At 44.8% G+C, this 20,839-nt stretch overlaps 1 protein-coding gene across 1 annotated transcript in view; it reads right to left on the bottom strand.

Annotated features, from left to right (window-relative positions):
- Window positions 1-13,918, bottom strand: part of SLC6A7 (solute carrier family 6 member 7) — a 39,088-nt gene extending 25,170 nt beyond the window's left edge. The window contains exon 1 of the mRNA XM_063120857.1: window positions 13,622-13,918. Within this exon, the coding sequence (XP_062976927.1) occupies window positions 13,622-13,654 (33 nt within the window). The 5' untranslated portion in view covers window positions 13,655-13,918. The remainder of the gene's footprint in view (window positions 1-13,621) is intronic.
- Window positions 13,919-20,839: the final 6,921 nt, after the last annotated feature.

Here is a 20,839-nt window from a genome sequence, read left to right as displayed (position 1 = left end):
GGCTGGCAACTGAATCAGCCAACACATCTCAAACATCTCAAACAGAATGTTTGTATCATCCCGATGGTTCCCCCCTCCACGTGATGGTATCCATTGACATATTTCACCGATGTCCTGGAGGATGAGGTTCACACAGCCAGCAGCCTCTGTGCAATGACCTTCAGATGGTCCTGAGGGGCCTTGGGCAGGACACCCTCCATGGACCCTTCCCTTAGGGAGTGGCCAGGTGCTATTGCTCTTGTTTGGGCCACAGCAAGGGGCAAGTAAACAACAGGTTTCAGGGGAGAAGAGAAGGAGCAAGTCAGAGGTCTCTTGTCAGGGGGCCTCTGCTGGGACTAGGGATGTACAGATTGTGTAAAATCCATTCCATCCACATTTCACAGATTGTCAGGCAATTTTTGTTCCATTATTCACTCATTGACAGAATCGGATTTTTTTAATGTTCCAAATTTGTGCAAATTCGCACTTGCGCAAATGCACAAATCCCCCCCACCCAAATGCACAAATCCCCCCAATGTGTACCTTTACGCTTAAGCATTCAGTTGGTTTCCCCCCCACCCCCAGTTGCCATAGATTACAGCAGGAGACAATTATTTTGCTAGAGGAAATTCAGCAAACGCTACCTTCTAACAACCCTCCGAGGAAGGCCTTTGAATAAAGTACAGGCTGAAACGCGTCAGGCTTCATGAAAATAAATATTTTGCATCCTGAGAACTCATTTCTCTTTTTTCTGACATGTTTGGATGCTCACCTTTTGTTTTTGGGACTTCAACTTCCACCAGCCCCTGTCAGCATGGTTAATAGTCAGGAATGCTAGCAAATGTAGTACAAAACTTCTAAAGAGTGCTGTGTTGTGGAAGGCTCTTTTTTAGCCATACCTGAGATGCCAGGATTAAACCTGGGATGTTCTGCATGCAATGCAAGTGCTCTATCACTGAGTGTGCAAAAAATATGTTCTACCCTTCCCCATGTACAGCCCTGCTGTCCCCATTTGTATGGGGCTTGTTAGGGACACAAACCCAGGCCCTCTTGCATCCAAAATGAGAATCACACCTATAGACCAATAAGCCCCTTGTGTTCTCCAGCTTAAAAACAAAACAAGACGGGGCTGTTGATATGCTTCGAAAGCCCAGGGGTGACTGCGTGGTGGCGCTGCATCGGTTATACAACGCAGCAGCCACCTCACAACCATTGCGGGGCTTTCCTGTGAAGCTGTGAATTAAAAAAGTTGGGGACTTACCCAACTTTTTTGCTGGAGTGAGGCAAGTCTGGTGCTTCCGCCATTTAAGCTTGCTGCAGTATCGCAGCAGAGACGTTCCTGGACAGATGGCAACTCCTGATTGTTTGCCATCCACCTAGACAGGGGGCAGCCCCCAGAAAGCCTCCCTCTGAATTGGGATTAACTACAGCAGAGAAAGTGCGGGGTTTCCTTAAATGTGGTGGCAACCTGGCACCGTCAAGGCAGGGCCAAAGAAACTTTACCAGCTTCTATTGCCCCATGTAAGAATTGCTCTGTTAGAAAGGCCACAGACTGAAAAAGTCAACCCTAACAATGTTTCACTTGACCTAGCCTTCAGACATATATATCTTCCCAATAAACTGAGCTGTCTGCTTCTTGGTGCTTAATTAATTAAAAGGAGAAGTGCTAAGCAGATGTGTGAGTCTCTCTGTGTGTGTTCAAGCCTATCTGGAAACCACATTCACTGACTTGTGAACTATTCTTTAAAACCCTAGACATGAGGTGAGAGCCTCTGGCTACTCAGTGATGAGTCACAGGCCCACTCCCAAAAGCTTAGGAGTACTTTAATCTTTAAGATTAATTCATATATTCCTAGCAAACAGCAAACAGGCTGAGCTCTGGTGAGTTCTGGCACATATTAAGCGCTGGTCCTTTTTCACCAATAGCTGCCCTTTCATCTACCACAGCGGACTACAGTTATAGCCGCAATGCTCCCTCCTCTTGTTCAGTTTCCATGGAGACAAGTGGAGAAAGTGTAAGTGATGAAATGGGCCTAATGGTAAAGCACAGATTTGCCTCCCATATGTCTACCTGCTGTTACACTTACATAAACACATGCCTGTGCACAGGACCAGACACCCAAACATGCCTGTACATGGTCAATATGAAATCATACAGGTACACAGAGCTAGATATGCATGAACACAAGTACACAATAAGCAGGTGGCTGTACCTATATGCATCTGCGCCGCATAGATCCAATTATATCTACATGTGCATGTATGGCCACGAGGTCCAGCTAAACGTCTGTATATAACCATAGAAGCCAAAGATGTGTATGGATGCAAAGAAATGCAATATGTTCTATATCTAGACATTGTCGTACTCCCTACATGTATATAATGCCTGTGGGATGTGTACAAGGTGAGGTTCATGAAAAATGGAGGGGAGAGAGTGTGGCACAGGAGTTTAAAAATAAAAAAAGAACTGGTGGTGCTGAACAAGAAGAAGAGGAGGCGGCAGCAGCAGAGGGAGGGGGGAGAGGAAACTTGAGGAACCTAGCAGTATGATGAAGAAGAGGAAGAGGCCGATAAAGCAGCCTTCAGCCATGGACCTCCACCATTAGAAACAGGCAACAAAAGACTGAAGGAACTGGGACAAGCAACCATTGTTGGCCTGGGCTTTGTAGTGAATTGTGGTTTAAAATTAGTGTTGTTCATATTTGGTTTATAGCTCTATTCCTTATTGTGTTAATATTGTAATTTACTAAAACAATCTTTAAGTTTCATAAGCACTGTTGTTTGTCTCTGGAGTGATTGCAATCTGCCCCTTCTCATCCTAATTATCAGTGCCGGGCCGAGGTTTTGGAGGGCCCTTGGGCAAGGAGCCCTTCATGGGCCCTCTCCCGCAGTCTACCTTCCCACCAGCTGCACTTGCTCCTCATCCTCTTGCTCCTCATTGCTACCACTTGCTTGACAGGCAAAGAGCCACTGAGCATGCAGGCATGGGCCTCTAAGTCTCCTCCTTCTCACCATCACCATGGTCTGGGCCAGAGCGAGAGGCAGGTGAAGAAGCAAGTGGCAAGGGTGAAGAGGAGGAGCAACTCCAGGGGCGTCTTTGTCAGTGGGCCCCTGCTGCCGTGTGGGCCCTCACCAGGTGCCCAACCATGCCTACCTTACCTGGCCATGCTAATTATAGAAACCAGAGGCATTACATGTGCAAGACATGCCATCTAAAAACTGTTACACGTGCAGACAAGTGCAAACACACACACGATAGTAATGCACCCCTATTACACAGAAGCAGAAAATAGGCCAGTGCCGACAGCTTTATCAATGAAACCATCCTGGGCAAGGTTACTGGGAACACGCTGTTAATGCTTCTGTATTTCCCAGTGGGGATCATCACAACATTTTATTTATTCATTCTGTTTATGAACCCATTCACATCCTACCTTTCTGTCAGAGGCTGTCAATGTGGTTTCAACAATACTACAGCAGCCACAAGATCAAATTAATTTAGGCCAAAAGTTTTCTTTAAAAGCCACATTTTAGCCGCTTGCTAGAAAAGCGAGCAGTGAGGTAGCCATATGGGCTGTGCCACAGCAATAGAAAAAGCCACTTTGTGCCTCCACCTGCCAAATTTCAGACAGCAGGGGGACCATCAACAACAGAACCTCACTTGTTGAATGGAGCTCCTGGGCAGGCTCATCAGGAACAAGGCAGTCCTTGAGTTATCCTGGACCCAGATCATTGACGGCTTTAAAGGTTACCCACCAAAGTAGGATGTCCTCCACCCATCCCCACGAAGGGATCTAGAAGGTGGAATTGAAAGCTGCTGAGAGATCTAGAAGAATTAACAAGGGGGAGGGGCTGGCTAAACACTCGGAAAGACCTGAGTTGAGTGTGTGGTGGTGCGGCCAGGGCTGGCGCTACCATTAGGCCAACTAGGCAGCCGCCTGGGATGCAGACCTCAGAGGGGCGCAGTACTGCTCTTCAGGGGTCACAATTTTATACAAATTTGCTGTTTTAAGAAAAAAAATAAAAGGAAAATACAATAGTTCAGAAACCCTTCTTGAACAGCTGAATCGAAGTTGGCAATTTGCGGGGGGGGGGGGTGTTTGTAAGTAGCTCGCCTTGCCTAGGGCTCAAAATAGTCTGGCACTGGCACTGCGTGCGGCATCGATTATACGACGCTGCTGCAATTGTGCACCACCCTGGGGCTTTCCGCCAAAGCTGCAGAGAAAAATAAGTTATCCCAACTTTTTTCTCCAGAGCGAGGCAAGGACGCACAAGACAGCATCAGGACAACCCCTCAGCCTCGCTCCGGAGTCGCAGCGGAGACGTGGACGAGCAGCACCTGTGGGATGGTGACCTGCGATTGCCTGCACTACCCCCTTTATCGGTTTAGCCGTGCAGGAGCAACTCTACGGGCATCTGAGCTGATGCCCTTCCAAGGCAGCAGCATGTACACACACCCTTCACCTGGGTGTCATCTACACTAATCTTTACACCGTTGTTTAAGTGCATTGTTGCGTCCTTCCTTGCTACGTTAGGAAATGCAACTTGAGCCCAGTCAACCTAAATACCTTTTCTTCTAACGTTTTACCCCGGCACACTCTTCTTTAGAACGTTCTTCATTATGCTCATTATGCCGTCTCTGAAGTAAACCTCCTTCTTCCTGTGACTCTGAGCTTTGCTAGACCTGCCGGGATGGCAGGGAGGCGGGGCGACGCGTAGGGACGAGGGAAGCCCTGCAGCGTTTTAAAGGGGCCACGTGCGCCCCGAAAGATAAGCGTTTTTTAAAAAAATTAAGCCTCTGTCCCCTCTTTCACCGCCCTCCCTCCCCCTCCCCCTCGTCGCGTTGTGCCAGCTCTCCCTCCCCTCATCTAGCAAAGCCCTCACTTGTGCGCCTCTGCCTTTGGCCGTTTGCATAGCCATTCACACATATTCCCCCCCCCTCTCTCTCTCTCACACACACACACAGGATCACTGGGGAGAGGCTTTAACCTCCCCACTCCAGTGATCTCAACACAGCCCAAATCACTGTTCCCAGACTGCTTGGGATCGCTGGGGGAGCAAGATTAAAGCCTCCCCAACACACAACACTCCCACTTCAGCCAAAATTGCTGTTCACAGGAAGCAAAGACCATGGTCACGAGACATGGCTTTGAAACACGGCTTTGAAAACAACAAAAGGTTGGGGCACATTGTTAGTATTAAAACGATTTTAATGGAAAGTGGAACGGTTTTAAAAGTCAGAAGAAACGTAACAACAACAGCATCATGTGACTGCTGACGTCATCTCTGCCAACTTGTTACGTTTCATCTAGACAAGTGTAGATTGTCTCCTGGACTGGCATTTCAAAGTTTTTAATCAATAAATTCTGAAGAGCCACAACAGTCGCTCCCTGAAAAAAGGAAGGAAGGAAGGAAGTTAGGGGTGGGGTCCTTATCCTAGATACTACTGGATGCAAAATATATCCTGTGTTTTGCACCATGAGGCGGAGAAACACCTTTAAAATAGACCCCAAAGATAAACAGTTTTTAAAATAAACAAACTATGTGTAAGCACACACGCACATACACATGAAAAGAGTACTTATAAACATGGACTATATTGAGAGTGTTCTCTGAATTAAAAAAAACCGGTAAAAAGAAAAGTTTATACTTCACAGAACATTTCGGTGAAAGAATAAGCAGACTGATCTAAATTTGGTCATATTTAGAATACATCCAGGGAAATCAATAGGACTCAAGCCAGACATGTCTAACTTAAATCCCATTCATTTCAATGGGTCAACTCTAAGTATGACTTGGACTTTTGCTAGACCAGGGTTTAGTCCGGGCTTGCCCCTGTGCATCCAGATGACGCACAGGGGATTCCAGGCTCAGGCAGGGGTCAATCCTGCCTGGTCCCAGGGTAACGGGCACCACTTTTGGCCCGGTATTTCCATAGTCCCGGGCTGAGCCCGGGACCGCGGAAGGTCTAGCCCATTCTGCGGCTGTTCCTGGCTACGCTGCTTACTCGCACGTAGCCGGAAGAAGCCGCACACGGGGCACAGCGCGCCACAGGAGCTCTGTGCCCATCAGGGAAGGGGGAGGGGGCAAGGGAAGGGATCAGGGCCAGGGGCAGGGGGAGAGATAGGAGCCAGGGGGGAGATTGGGGGCAGGGGGAGCGGGGAGAACATTTTTTAAAAAAACAAATACTTGCCTAAGTGCATGTGCATTCATGCGCATCCGGCCCTTTAAATACACCCCCCCCCCCGAAAAATGATGGGCATGACAGCCCGTCGTGTCTGACATCTAGATTAGAGTGACAGCTCACGGTAGCTGCACCACAGGCTCACCTCTCCTGCTGCATGGATTAAGAGGTAGGTCTAGCAAAGGCCTTGGTCTGAATCCAACACAAAGTGGGGGTTTTGTGTGGGTTTTTAAAAGGTTCCTTTGGTTTAGGAAACAAGTTCCCTGCATAAATGAAAAGATTTTTTAATACATTTTTAATTTATTTTTTATAACATACAGAAATAATAAACAGAAATAGAAATAAAAATACATACATCATATTATCCCTCCCCTCCTCCCCTCCTAGGAAATCAACGTTTGGCTTGGTTTCTTATCTAGCACATGCCTGGCACTAAATCAATGTTGACTAGTAATCATTGGAAAAGGAATACTAGCAATTGCTCTTAAATCCCATTTACAACTTGTATGATGGTCCCAAACTACTTACCTCTGATCCTTTACTATCTCCATGCTCACACATTCTGCTTGGATTGTTCTCCTTATTTTCAGTTCAACCCGTCAACCACGAAAATGCTCTGCATAAGAGAACTCTAAGCATGCTTCCAGGTGGTCATTTATCTCAGGGTTGATTCTTGTGGTGACAAATTTTCAACCCACACAGCCTTTTTATATTTTTTATTTGTTTAAGGGGAATTTTTTTTAAAAAAATCCTAAAAAATCAAGGGATGAACAGATCTGAATCAAACTTGGCAAGCTGAAAGCCCTACTTAAGAGCTCTCAAGGTCACAAGTTTCATCTCTTTAACTTTAAAAATGAGGTAGCTGTGGGCATGGAGAGTGGGGTTGGAGCAGTAAAAAAGTCCACACATTCCACACAGAGTGCTGGAGGAGGAGAACTGCCCCACCCTCCCTTTTCATCAGCAAGGCTCCATTCAAAGCACATGGCCCCAAAAAAGGAAACAGTGAGACAACGGCACTACACAGGGGCTGAAGGGTGCATTAAAGTCGCTTGGGGAAAATAATCCAGACTTTCCCTGCTCCAAAAAGGAATGAAAAATGGAGAGGAAGAGGCGAAATGAATGCAGGACAGGGACGACATCATGTGAGTACTGGGCTGCAAAACCGCATAGCAGGCATGATGAGTGTGTGATAAATCGCTGGTGTGAAGGAGCTCATTGTGTCAAGCCTAGAAAATATATTATTCTAATAAGTATCAGATAAATGTGATAAACTGTCTTTTGGATAAGGAGAAGAGTTATAGTATGTGTAAAAACATTATCAAAGCCTTTCTTTTGCTAATGATGATTATTAGCTCTGTACCAGAGTCAGAACACTGAGTTATTGGAGAAAATAGTCCACACTTTAAGAAATGCATCTGTGTTATCACTGAGTCACAAGCTGGCAGCTTGAGAAAACAACAGATCCCCGCCCACATCAAATGAATATTCCCTCCCTCACCCCTCCCCAGTATTTTGCCATGGAAGCATCCCCATACCTTGACTAGACATCCAACCAGAATTAAACATGTTGGTAATCACAGAGTTGCTGTCCATACAACTCTCTATCATATATAACTTGTTAGCAGAATAGCATGAACCTGACAAGGGCTGAGGTGTGTGGAGTCCTAGATGAAGGAGCACACTTTACCCTGGACAAATCACACCAGAGACACTGGGTCAAAGGATGCTTTGCACCACTAGACGAGCATTTTATTGCATGCACATTGCTGGGCACTCACGGATTTTCACAGATCACTCTCACAATGTTGTCTGCGTCCTGCATGCCTCCCGCCCCTTCTAGCCCTTTTTGTGCGACAAAAACCACCCCAGTAAGTCTGACATTTTTAATGAAGGAAGTTGCCAGTATCTCCTGCTGTATGCAGAAGCAGCATAATCAAAACAGCCCACTGAACGGGCCACGTGCACATTGTTTACTTCCTCTTTCAAAAGAAGTAATGAGGGACAAACGTGCAGGCAGAGAAGCGACAGTAAGCAAATACAATTCCCAACCCCAACCCCTGTGTGATGACACAAAAGTTTGCATTTTATTGTAGGAAATACATGTCGTATAGGAGGGTTTCCAATTCAAGATGGAGGGAGACCCAAACAGATGTCTCCTCTCTAGAGGAGTACATGGATTAAAGAGGAAGAAGGAAGTGAAGTCAGCAATCCTAAGATTATCAGTCTACCATGGGAAGGAAGGCCAGCAAGGATCAGAGGACAGTGTAGGAAGCTTGGCGGTCCTCTCTTTATCTATTCCCTTTCCATACAGACACATCAGCCTTTCTCTTTTCTCTTTGAAACTAGCTGAGTTGCACCCACACTTCCAATATAAGTAGCCTGTCTGCACTCTACATTATTAGCTGCTGGGAGGAGTGCATGATATGCCATTCTTTTCCTCAACTAAACATCTGGCCTATGTACTTCTAAATGTCAATTTACCCTGGAATGGTAGCCACAAACCATGAAACAAAACAGGAAGTGCTTCACAGAAGAGCTTCCTGTTATTACAAGGAGTTTTGAGCTACCATCTACTGGCTTAACACTATGGCTGCTCCCCTTTCAATGGTGATCTTTATTTATTTTATTTATTTATTTATTACATTTCTATACCGCCCAATAGCCGGAGCTCTCTGGGCACTTCACAAAAATTAAAAACATTCAAAGTATAAAACAACAGTATAAAACTGTATTCTCATAAAACTGAGAATTGATGGTATTCTCAGAATAGCATCAATCAGCATAGAGATTATTGGATCCCAGGGTGGCCATTTGTCTGACTTTTCAGAGGGCAGTGTTTTATTTGAAGTTCTGTTGAGGGGAAAGTCCTCTGTTTGAAAGTATACTCTATTTGAAGGGCTGTCCAGTCCAAGACTGGTATACAAATAAAGAACCATCAGAAGAAAGAGCTGGGCATTGAAGCTGCCCAGCAACAGCACCTGAGCAGAAGACTGAGCAAAGCAGACAATGGGCCTGTTCAGACAACGCTTCAGGCTCTGTGGTTAGCAAAACTGTGGTTCTCTGGGGTTAGCACTAACCACAAACCATGCTGTCGCACACAACACTCTAAGCCAGGGTTAGAGCCACTAACCCTGCTGCAGATAATCTAGGGTGACCATATGAAAAGGAGGGCAGGGCTTCTGTATCTTTAACAGTTGTATTAAAAATGGAATTTCAGCAGGTGTCATTGTTTTGCATAGGGCACCTGGTGAAATTCCCTCTTCATCCCAACAGTAAAAACTGCAGGAACTGATCTGACTGTGGTTAGTGAGTGAGCAGGGTTTAGCAAAATGCATCGCACAAGATACCTTAAATCCTGCTGCTTAATATTTATTTATTTATTTATTTATTGCACTTATATACCACTCCAATAGCCAGGGCTCTCTGGGTGGTTTACAGAAATTCCAAAAATAAGATTAAAACGAGTATGCAAAATTTAAAACTCTAAAACACAAAATTTAAAATTCTGGTTAAGGCTTTAACCAAAAGCCAGCAGGGTTCAACGTGTCTTCTGAACAGGCCCATGATGATGTGATATATTGCAGGCCTAAATTTGCATATATTCCAACCTTCCCTAACCTGGACTACAGCTCCCATCATCCCCAACTAGCATGCTGATCCAGAATTGTGATCCAACCTATCTGGAGGGTACCAGATTGGGGAAAGCTGGTCTATACATACAAATTAGCACGTGTCCATTTTATGAACCCTCTTTGATGCTCTTTTTTGATGACACATTTTCTCTGTGTGTGTGTTTGGTGATGTGCAAGTGGCCATCCTACTAATGCCTGTCTCTGGCATATCATTGTGTTGATCACCCGCAAAAGTAAAGAAAGCTGATGTCAGTGAGTGTCCTAGGAAATGGATGGTTTCAGTCCAGCTGAGCTACCAAGTCTTGCCGCTGAAGCTCCACAGACCTCCCCACAGCGCTGTGGTAGTGAAGTACCATTCTTTGGTGGAAATGACCATGGTGCACTTCATCCTCATATCAGTTTGCCCCAGAAACCACTAGAGATGACATGAAGCCATCTTGAACATCACTCCAAAGCAAAACAAGACTCATTGCTTTCTCAAAGCTTTCTTTTGCTTTTCCTACTACCAGCCGCAGGAGAGGGAGCCTTTTTGTTCTCATGCTCTCTGTCCGAAGACAAGCACCAACCAGGAGCAGGATGGCTGTTCTTATAGGAGACCACCTGCTGATCTCACAAACATTTATAGCTAGAGCTTTCTGAATGGTTGGTAGGCATCTGCAGAAGGAGGGGGAATCGTTATAGAAAGCCAAGGGGAAACAAAAATGTCGAGGTGATTCAAACAAGACCCAAATGGTAGTACACAATGTGCTCATTAGGGTGAATAAGCATGTGCGTATGTGTCGCCACACTGATGCAATGTGTGCAGGTCTGTGCACACAGGCATTTTGAGCTCCTGGCCCATATGCCTCTTTTGGCTTTCGGTTCTGTTCTGAAGCCCACAGGATAGGGAAGTGCCTGGCTGGACATTTCAAAGATTGAGCAAACTATCGACTTACTCGAAACACACTAGAGATCATTTGAAGTTATTTCAGTTTCCTTGCAGCATACCCTGTCACGTGTGCGTGCGTGCATGTGTATGCATTAGAGAGAGGGGGAAGGGGGAGAGAGAGAGAGAGAGAAAGAGAGTGAGTGAGTGTGAGAGAGAGACTGACTCAACTAAGACCAGACTAGATAAAACCGTGCAATGGCATGGGTTGGCTATTGCTTCAGCCTCTTTCTCCTCTTCCTGCTCTGCCCCATATAGGGCACCTCCTATAATAAACCCTCATATTTGAAATGCATTGCTCAGGACAAGAAAACATTGATGGCATCTGATCCATTGCCCCAAATATAGCTTCCTTTACTTATGTACACTGTTGCCCTATCACTGAAAGAACGCTTGACAGGGACAGTATGGGGAAGAGGTAGAGCACCTGCTTTGCATGCAGAAGACCCCAGGTTTGATCCATGGCATCTCCAGGCAGGGCTGGAAAAACTCCAGCCTGAAACCTTGGGGAGCCATTGCCAACAGCCAGCATCGACAATACTGAACTAGATGGACCAATGACCAGACTCTGTATAGGGCAGCTTCCTATGATCCCATTCCTATGTTGGAGAGCCCTGGAGCCTCCTTCACTAAAAGAAAGACCTCCCTCATTGCCACAACCTTATACCACTGTCACCTCTTGAATGAAGAGCTTTCAGAGTATCTTTGGAAATGATCTAAGCTATCAGAGGTCCACCAAGGAGCCAAGAAGGATAGGAGATGGGAGAGAGGCCCTGATGAAGGAGCACAGGACAGGCGCGGTAGGCAGAATGAGGCACCTGCCTGTGCAGCTGGCTTGGGGTGTCATCAAAGGGCAGAAAATTGTTTGTTATTTACATATGTTTATTCTATTTGTACTGCCAGGAAGAGGTGAAGGTGCTTGTGGGATTTTCTACCAGTTGCCCAAATAACTTGACCAGCCCTGTAGACTATGTGCCCAGTGGTGCAACTAGATAATTTTAGACCCTGGTCTTAATGACGGACATCCTTGAGGACTCCTGGGGTCAGGGGGGATGGGCAAAGGAAAGAAACCCTGGGAAAACCCAGTTCTTCCTGTGGTCTCGGGGTTATCCCAAGACCGCAGGAGGTGTGGCCACCTGTCCCGCCTGGTGTCATGTTTACTCGTGAGTAAGCACGGCTCTGGAAATGGGCATGGAACTGTATGGTGTGACTCTGTGCCCATCAGGGAGGGGTGCCAGCAATTTCGCCACTCCTGGGATAGCAGGGAGGGGGTTGGGGCTGATTTCAGGGGGGATTCTTTATAAAGTCACAGTTTTGTTGGAGTGGGGCCTCGCTCTTACATGACTAGCCCCACTCAGGGGAGGGGGAACCAGCACTCATGACATCCCTCCTTCCTCCCAGGATGTCACCACCATGTGTGCATGCTGGAAGAGGCTGTCACGATCAGGATATCACGAGAGTCTCCACCCTCCTTCCTGGCACACTGACAGGTGCAGAAAGAGCCTACAAATATTCTTTGGGTCTACTAAGCACAATTTTGTAGAAGGGGATAATAGATTTTTCAAAGTAAAAATAGTAAAAGAAACATCTCTGTCTGCCACTACCCTCATCATCTGCGCCTCTGTAGGTGTTAGGGTGACCATATGAAAAAGAGGACAGGGCTTCTGTATCTTTAACAGTTGCATAAAAAAGGGAATTTCAGCAGGTGCCATTTGAGTGCATGCAGCACCTGGTGAAATTCCCTCTTCATTACAACAGTTAAAGCTGCAGGAGCCCTGCCCTCTGTTGTAACTGGTCACTCTAATATAGCTGAAGAGGGAATTTCACCATACAAATGACACCAGCTGAAATTCCCTTTTCTATACAACTGCTAAAAATATGTCTTCCTTTCCATATGGTCACCCCAGTGGGTGATATTGTGGGGTCCCTTGAGCTGTGGGGCCAGGACTTCAGTCCCTAAGTTCAGCCCTTCCTCCACCATATATACATCCTGATTTGCTGCTCTGCCTCTGGCAATACAATGCCCTGGGCTGGCCCTGGGTGGAGTCATAAGTTGGAGAGATATAAAGAGGGAGAAAAGAAGGTAGAGGTGTAACTGTAAGGCTGGAAGGTGAAAGGAAAATCACCACTACATGGATTGCCAGGGCTGAGCCAGCCAAGATGAGGCCAGCCTGGAGGAAGTGACTATGCAAAGAAGCACAGAGAAACTCCATAGACCTGGCCCAGTTTCTTATTCCAGCAATTCCCAATGAAGAGCAGTGAACCTGCCCTCCTGAAGCTCAGATGCTGAAGCTGAAAGACAGTGCTGTCTTTCAGCATTCCCCACAACCTCTCCCTTCGTCCATCCCACCATGATGCCCCCCAGCATCTGCTACACTTTGGATGCAGTGGGAGGATGAGGAGGGTAATGGGAGGCAAACATGACAGGGACTAGAGCCTTGCCACTGAGCATCCCCCCTCCCGCCACCAGCCACAATGTGAATCATCCTGGCAGAAGCACCTGCTGCCGACTAGGAAAAGCATCGTCCTTCCGAGGCCAGCTGGCTAGAGCGGGTGCCTTCAATTATCTGCACAGCGTCCGCGTTTAGCAAACTTGCTAACTATAAAGGGAGTGAGAAGAAGAGCTCATTAGGAAATGACAGCCTCCCACCCGGCCACCCACCTGCCTCACCTGCTTCCGGGAGCGGAACCCATTGCTCTTCCCAGTGGCAACAGACAAACCGTTCCCAAGTCTGTGGTCCCAGAAGGGGAGGCAAATCCTGCCCCCTCGGGCTGTGCTTCAGTCTCCCAGCCTTCGCCAGCTTTTCCAGTTTTACATGACAAAGGCACCACCTGCTCCATCTCTCCCTCTCCTCTTCTCAGGATGTGCCTCTGGTACCGATCGATCAAACTGCCTCTTACCTTCTGTGCACGGCGTTCCTGGCCCTTCTTCATGGTGGAGTCGCGTTGCTATGCACTCCCTCCCCGACGTTTGCACTCTCTCGCTCTTCCACTTGTTTTGGAGAAGGTCTCTGTCTCTACAACAATGGGATGGAGAGGAGGAGCGTCCCCCGCTGCCACCCAAATAAATAAATGAGCAGATCCACAGATTAAAAATGAGATCCACACATCTCCTTCTGGTTCTCCTTTCTGCCCCTTTCCTGGATTGCTGCTTCTTGACTAACTGGCACAGTGAGAAGGGATGTTAGCAACACTATCTAGGAGGCAGCATGAGAGCGAGGGAGAGGGAGAGAGCGAGAGAGAGCTGCTTGGGGGTGGGGGTGCTAGGAGCAATGCAGGCTGCCTGGCACACATAGGTTTGCTTCGAGTTAGATGGAAATGACAGTCTGCCAAGCAGCAAGGGAAGAGTTGGGCAGATGGCCGTATCCTGGGGTAGGATTCCTGGCACATGGGTGTGTGGATGGCTAGTAGCCTGGTCCATTCATGTCCAGAGGCACAATGCCTCTGAATACCAGTTTCTGTGGTAGCAAACAATATGCTATATTAGTCCGGATAGCTACGTGCTACCTCCAGTAGCAGAGGCAGTAAGCCTAGGTACACCAGTTGCTGGAGAACATGGGTGGGAGGGTGCTGTTGCACTCAAGTCCTGCTTGTGAGTTCCTGGTCAAGAGCTGGTTGGCCATTGTGTGAACAGGATGCTGAACCAGATGGACCCTTGTTCTGATCCAGCGTGGCTCCTCTTATATTCTTATGTCTTCATGTCCTGTTTCTGGGCTTTTCAGACTCATCTGGCTCACTCCTGTTGGAGTGGGGTGGACTTATGGCTGAACCCATGTGAAACTGACATGGGCCAGAAACAGAGTGATCAATTTATCCCTATATAGGAAGAGTTATCAGGTAAAAAGAGAAGTGGAGATTTTAGGTAGCATGGAAGAATAATAAAAGCAGTTCATATAATCAACAGGAAAGCAAATGAGTTTTGTGGATGAGAACATTTGCAAATGCAGGGTCCTTTCAAAGTATTGACTTTTCCATATGAAATTCGCAGAAATGTTGACCACTTCCATTACGAGCAAGTTTATTACTGAGCACTCATCTTAAATTAATGTAGAGTGGAGACTATCAGCAGTCTTTCTGGCAAACATCTAGACTGCAACTGTCCTCATCTCAACCCAGGAAGGTGTAGCATTTATGGTTTCATATAACCATATGAAGAACTTCCTACAGCCAGCATACGAAGAATAACCTTTATTTCAAGTGACTCGCGATACATACAAAAAACTGCCTCTCCAATGTCAGGTGAATGCATTTATACAAATCACTAGAACACTCACTCAAGTCAATTAACCCAATCAGCACACAATCATTACATCTTTCCTTTTTTCAATTTTCGTACCCAAATCTTAGAGGTTTTCTCACAATTCTTCCTCTAGATGTGATTACTGGTTTCTCTTCCAGCTCCATCTTTTTTTCTTCATTCTGTTCCATATTTACACTTCCACCACCTTCTTTCTCACTCTCCCTATCATGACTTTCCTCACTCATCCTTTCCCCAGATGTTTGTAAGTCCTTTCTATTTCTCCTATATAACCTTTCATCTTGCGTTTCCACCACATATGATCTAGGATTTTGATGAAGCTCAATTACTTTTGCTGGTTGCCATATTCCTTCTTTCTAAATAGTAACTCTTTCTCCCACATCCAGTGGTGGCAATAGCTTAGCCCCACGATCATAATAAATGTTCTGCTTTTTCTGTCTTTTTTTAAACTGTTCTTGCACCCTACTATATGAACTACCTTCTGGTTGCAGCAATGTCTTTGCTACAGGTAATCTTGTTCTCAACCTTCTTCCCATTAGTAGCTGTGCTGGGGACTGATTATCTAGCATAAGTGTATTTCTAAGATCTAACAGGCAAAGATGTATATCTGTATTATCCAAGCTACTCTTCTTTAAGATCTTTTTGACTGTTTGAATAGTTCTTTCAGCCATTCGGTTTGATCTTGCACAATATGGACTAGAAGTGACATGCACAAAATTCCATTCTTTTGCAAACATTCTGAATTCCTTAGAGTTAAATTGAGGACCATTATCAGATATTACAGTTTCAGGTATGCCATGTCTAGCAAATACAGATTTACAATGCACAACTATTTATTTATTTATTTATTACTTATTACATTTCTATACCGCCCAATAGCCGGAGCTCTCTGGGCGGTTCACATTTACTAGTTAGCATTTCCAATGCACAAATTTCCACAAATTTTGAATAATAATCTACTATCAAAAGATATTCTTTCCCATGAAACTCAAATAAATCTATTCCCAGCTTCTGCTAGGGTTTTTCTGGTATTTCATGAGGCACATCTGTTCCTTTTGATTATTGTTTCTGAAAGTTTGACATATCTTACAAGATTGTATTAACCTTTCTATTTGCATGCACATACTTGGCCAAAACATCACATCTTGAGCTCTTCTCTTACATAACTCAATTCTCAAATGACTTTCATGAATTAATTGCAACATTTCTTTCCTTAACTTTTGAGGCACAATCAGCCTATCATTTTAAAATAATAATCCATCATAATCCATTTCTGGACACCCTGACAAAATAACTGCTTTTAATTCTTGCAGAATATTATCTTCTGATGTTATTTATTTAAATTCCTTATATTTTGAGTCAGAAATAGGTAAACAAGACATTAGCAGATTTACAGCCACTTCAGCTTCTTCAGTGTTAAAATTTTCTCCTGATGTCATATAAGCTCTTGATAATGCATCAGCTATTTTCAACTCTTTACTAGGTTTATATTTTACATTCAAATGGTATTTCTGTAATGTTAACAACCATCTCTGAATTCTTAGAGGAGCAGCATATAATGATTTTTAAAAAATTACTTCTAGTGGTTTATGATCAGTTTCAAAAGTAATTTCTCTACTATATATATATTGATGAAATCTAGTACACCTAAATACAATAGCCAACATTTCTTTTTTTATTTGTGCATATGATTGCTGACACTCATTCATTGCCTTAGAAGCATATGCCACTGGTAAACGTCCTTGCAGCAAAACTGGTGGTGTGGTATGTTGCTGTGGGGAGAGAAGACCTGAGGTTGCAGGAGCCTGGTCTCTGCAGTCTCTTTCCCCCACCTGTTGAACATCTGCTGACCAGGGCCTTGCCTTGCTTACAGGTAAAGCTCCAGCCGGCCAGAGGCAGGGAAGGTGGGGTGTGTTGCTGTGGGGAGAGAAGACCTGAGGTTGCAGGAGCCTGGTCTCTGCAGTCTCTTTCCCCCACCTGTTGAACATCTGCTGACGAGGGCCTCGCCTTGCTTACAGGTAAAGCTCCAGCCGGCCAGAGGCAGGGAAGGTGGGGTGTGTTGCTGTGGGGAGAGAAGACCTGAGGTTGCAGGAGCCTGGTCTCTGCAGTCTCTTTCCCCCACCTGTTGAACATCTGCTGACCAGGGCCCTGCCTTTCTTACAGGTAAAGCTCCAGCCGGCCAGAGGCAGGGAAGGTGGGGTGTGTTGCTGTGGGGAGAGAAGACCTGAAGTTGCAGGAGCCTGGTCTCTGCAGTCTCTTTCCCCCACCTGTTGAACATCTGCTGACCAGGGCCCCGTCTTGCTTACAGGTAAAGCTCCAGCTGGCCAGAGGCGGGGTGTGTTGCTGTGGGGAGAGAAGGCCTGAGGTTGCAGGAGCCTGGTCTCTGCAGTCTCTTTCCCCCACCTGTTGAACATCTGCTCACCAGGGCCCCGCCTTGCTTACAAGTAAAGCTCCAGCCGGCCAGAGGTGGGGAAGGTGGAGTGTGTTGCTGTGGGAGAGAAGACCATTACTAGCATCCAACACAGAAAACACTTTTGCACCTGACAACTCACTAGTAATTTCATCTACTGTTGGTAATTGAAAGTATTCTCTCTGGATTGCCTTGGATCTAAACAAATTCTTATTTGATCTTTACCAGGTTTGTCTACAATTACTATTGAATTTACCCATTCAGTAGGTTCTTCTACTTTAACAATTACACCCATTTGCTCTATTCTTCTAAGTTCTTTATCTACTTTTGCTCTTAACATTACTGGAATTTTACGAGAAGCGTGCACCACTGGTGTTACCTGTGGATCTATTTTAATTACATATTGACCTGGCAAACATCCTAATCCCTGAAACACATCTTCATATTGTTTAGATATTTCTATTCCTTCCTCTCCTTCTAATAAATTTACTCTTTTCACTAAATCTAATTCAATAACTGCTTTTAAACCCAAAATTGATTGTGCTTCAAAATCTACTACTTGAAATTCTAACTCAAATTCTTTCCCTTTATATGTAAATTTCATAACACACTTCCCAAATACTTCCAGTCTTGTACCTGAATAGGTAACTAATCTCGTGTTTGATTTCTGTAAACATTCATTCTGAAATTTCTTTTAAGTTTTTAAGGATATAACATTAGCCTATGCCCCAGTATCAATCTTAAACTTTACATGTTTATTCTTTATTTTAAGATCCACAGTCCATTCTTCTTCCCCTTTATCAGATGTTAAATCTAATGAACATATCTTGCAAATCATCTTCTTCTACCAAATGCATCTTCTTGTTAACAAACTGGACATTCTTAGTTTTACACATTTTCTCAAAATGGTTAGCTTTTCCACATCTCCTGCAATCTTTTCTAAATGCAGGACATTGTCTCATCTTATGATTGTTTCCACATCGAGAACAAAACTTTAAACTGGAACCAAAACTTGAAACAGGTTTCACGACCGGCTCTTCATGCAGCTGAATGTTCCTTTGTACACTATCTTTGTTTTTCAAAATATCCACTTGTTTTTCGGTTAATCCCAGTCCTTTTAATTGTTTCATCGCCACTTCCTCTGCTCTGCAAATATCCACAGCTTTTTCTAAAGTCAAATCGTCTTCTCTCAGTAGCCTTGCTCTGAGATTATCTGATCTTATTCCGCAAACAATTCTGTCTTTAATTAAAGAGTCACACAGCTGACTGAATTCACATGACTGTGCCAATAGCTTCAATTCAGTCACATAGGAATCAATAGGTTCTTCCTCATTTTGAACCCTTGAAAAAAAAATTGTGTCTCTCATATGTAACATTTCTTTTAGGAGCACAATATAACTCAAACTTACTCAGCAAAATTTGTATCTTGTGCCTATTAATTTCATCATCAAAATGGAAGGTATTGTATACTTCTCTTGCTTCTTCGCCTATTACATGTAAAAATAAAGCAGCTTGAAGCTTCTCACTTTTCCTATCAGCTCCACTTGCTATACAATACAGTTCAAATGCTTGCATCCACTTTCTCTACTTTTCAGCCACATTATCTTCAAACAAAAGCTTTTCTGGAGGCTTTAGCTGATCCATTTGATTACTTCTGACACCATGTAGTATTTATGGTTTCATATATCTGAAGAACTTCCTACAGCCAGCATACGAAGAATAACCTTTATTTCAAGTGAGTCACGATACATACAAAAACTGCCTCTCCCATGTCAGGTGAATGCATTTATACAAATCACTAGAACACTCACTCAAGTCAATTAACCCAATCAGCCCACAGTCATTACAGAAGGTACCTGGTTATCTATTCCTTCCCTGTTCCTTTTTTTACTTTTCTCTGTGACTGTGTAAGGTTAGACCCACAGAACTGATAGCAAGTTTGCTTGTCTGTCATCCTCTAAGATCAATGTGTATTTGTTAGATACAATCTTGCCTTAGCTGTGATCTTCACCACTGCCCCTTTGCTCCAGAAACCATGCAATCCCTTAAATAGCAGCCTAAAACGGAGGAAATAAAAACAAGCAATAAGTTGGATGATTTCCATCAACACCCAGAGGTCCAGTTGAGATGTTTTGTATGCCATTATCATCATTAGCTACTACTTAGACTCTCAGCAGCCTTTCCCCTCTACAAGGTGAGGGACCTATTAAAAAGCTCCACCCTTGGAGGCTAATAGATTCCAGAGGGCTCTGGGGGATTTTCCTTCTGGTATGATTGGTGCTCCTGTAGAAGCCCAGGTCAGTCTGTGGAATGCAGAGATGACCTGGGCAGTTGGCATGATTGAGCCCAAGCACCCTTTACCTCTAAGCAGAGCCTGGCCAGCTCTTTGGTGTACACCTGAGCTGCGGGCAATGAAGCAAAAGGGAAGATGGCTAGAACGTACTGTAGGTGGACTGAACACAAGTTAGAGCTCATTATTGAGTCTACTCTGTGGTGGTGGTGGTGGTGATAGTGGTAAAAGGGGAGTTCTTTTCCATCACCATTGCATCTTCTCAGTGCCACCCAGTGGAGCTTTTCTGGGAGATTCGTGGCCTGCTACAATCTAGGCCAGGAAGAGAAACAGTGGAACCCTCCATAGCACACTGTTGCCTAATCTACACCAAGCAGGATATTGCACTATGAAAGCGGTATGAAAGCTGTATATAAAAGGCAGGAGCCACACCAAGCAGGATATAGCACTATGAAAGCGGAATATGGTATGTGTCAATGGACCCCAACAGTTGTCAGTGCACTTCAATACTGCTATAAAGCAATAGTGTGGCTCCTGACTTTTAATATACCGCTTTCATACCACTTTCATAGTGAAATATCCTGCTTGGTGAAGATTAGGCCAGTGATGAGTTTGCAAAGCACTTTGAAGATAAAGATGCTCAAAACTGTCACAAATTAGACACCACAATGAATGCAGTTACATTTGTCGAAGTACCCAGAGCACCATCTGGTCCAGTTTTATTGGATGAGTTTCAGTTATTGAGGCCTGAGGATGCTAGCTTCGGCTATTGGGCAGTATAGAAAATAAATAAATAAATAAATAAATAAATAAATAAATAGATCATGTTTAGGGGTGTATCACTAGAGCTGAATACCCTGAGAGGCTTTTCGAAACAGCAATAGAAATAGCTGGGACAGAGTGGAATGCCTTTCTCGGATTTAACAGCTCTTTAGCAGTCTTCTCTAACCTAGTATCCTTCAGATATGTTGGACTACAACTCCCTGGCTATGGTGACTGGGGCTCATGGTAGGACTATAGTAAATTCCTGGTTTGAGCATACTTGCCAAACCTTATAAAAGACCTACAATTCTATTTGCTGGATCCAAATTGTAGAAAGTGCCTTTTTTGAGCTCTGTCCAAGGCCTTATCTAGACCTACCTTTTACCCCACGATGGAGGA

This window comes from Elgaria multicarinata, chromosome 3, assembly GCF_023053635.1.
Source record: "Elgaria multicarinata webbii isolate HBS135686 ecotype San Diego chromosome 3, rElgMul1.1.pri, whole genome shotgun sequence".
NCBI lineage: Eukaryota > Metazoa > Chordata > Lepidosauria > Squamata > Anguidae > Elgaria > Elgaria multicarinata.
Note: the sequence above shows the minus strand (reverse complement) of the source record. Positions and strands in the feature narration are given on the sequence as shown.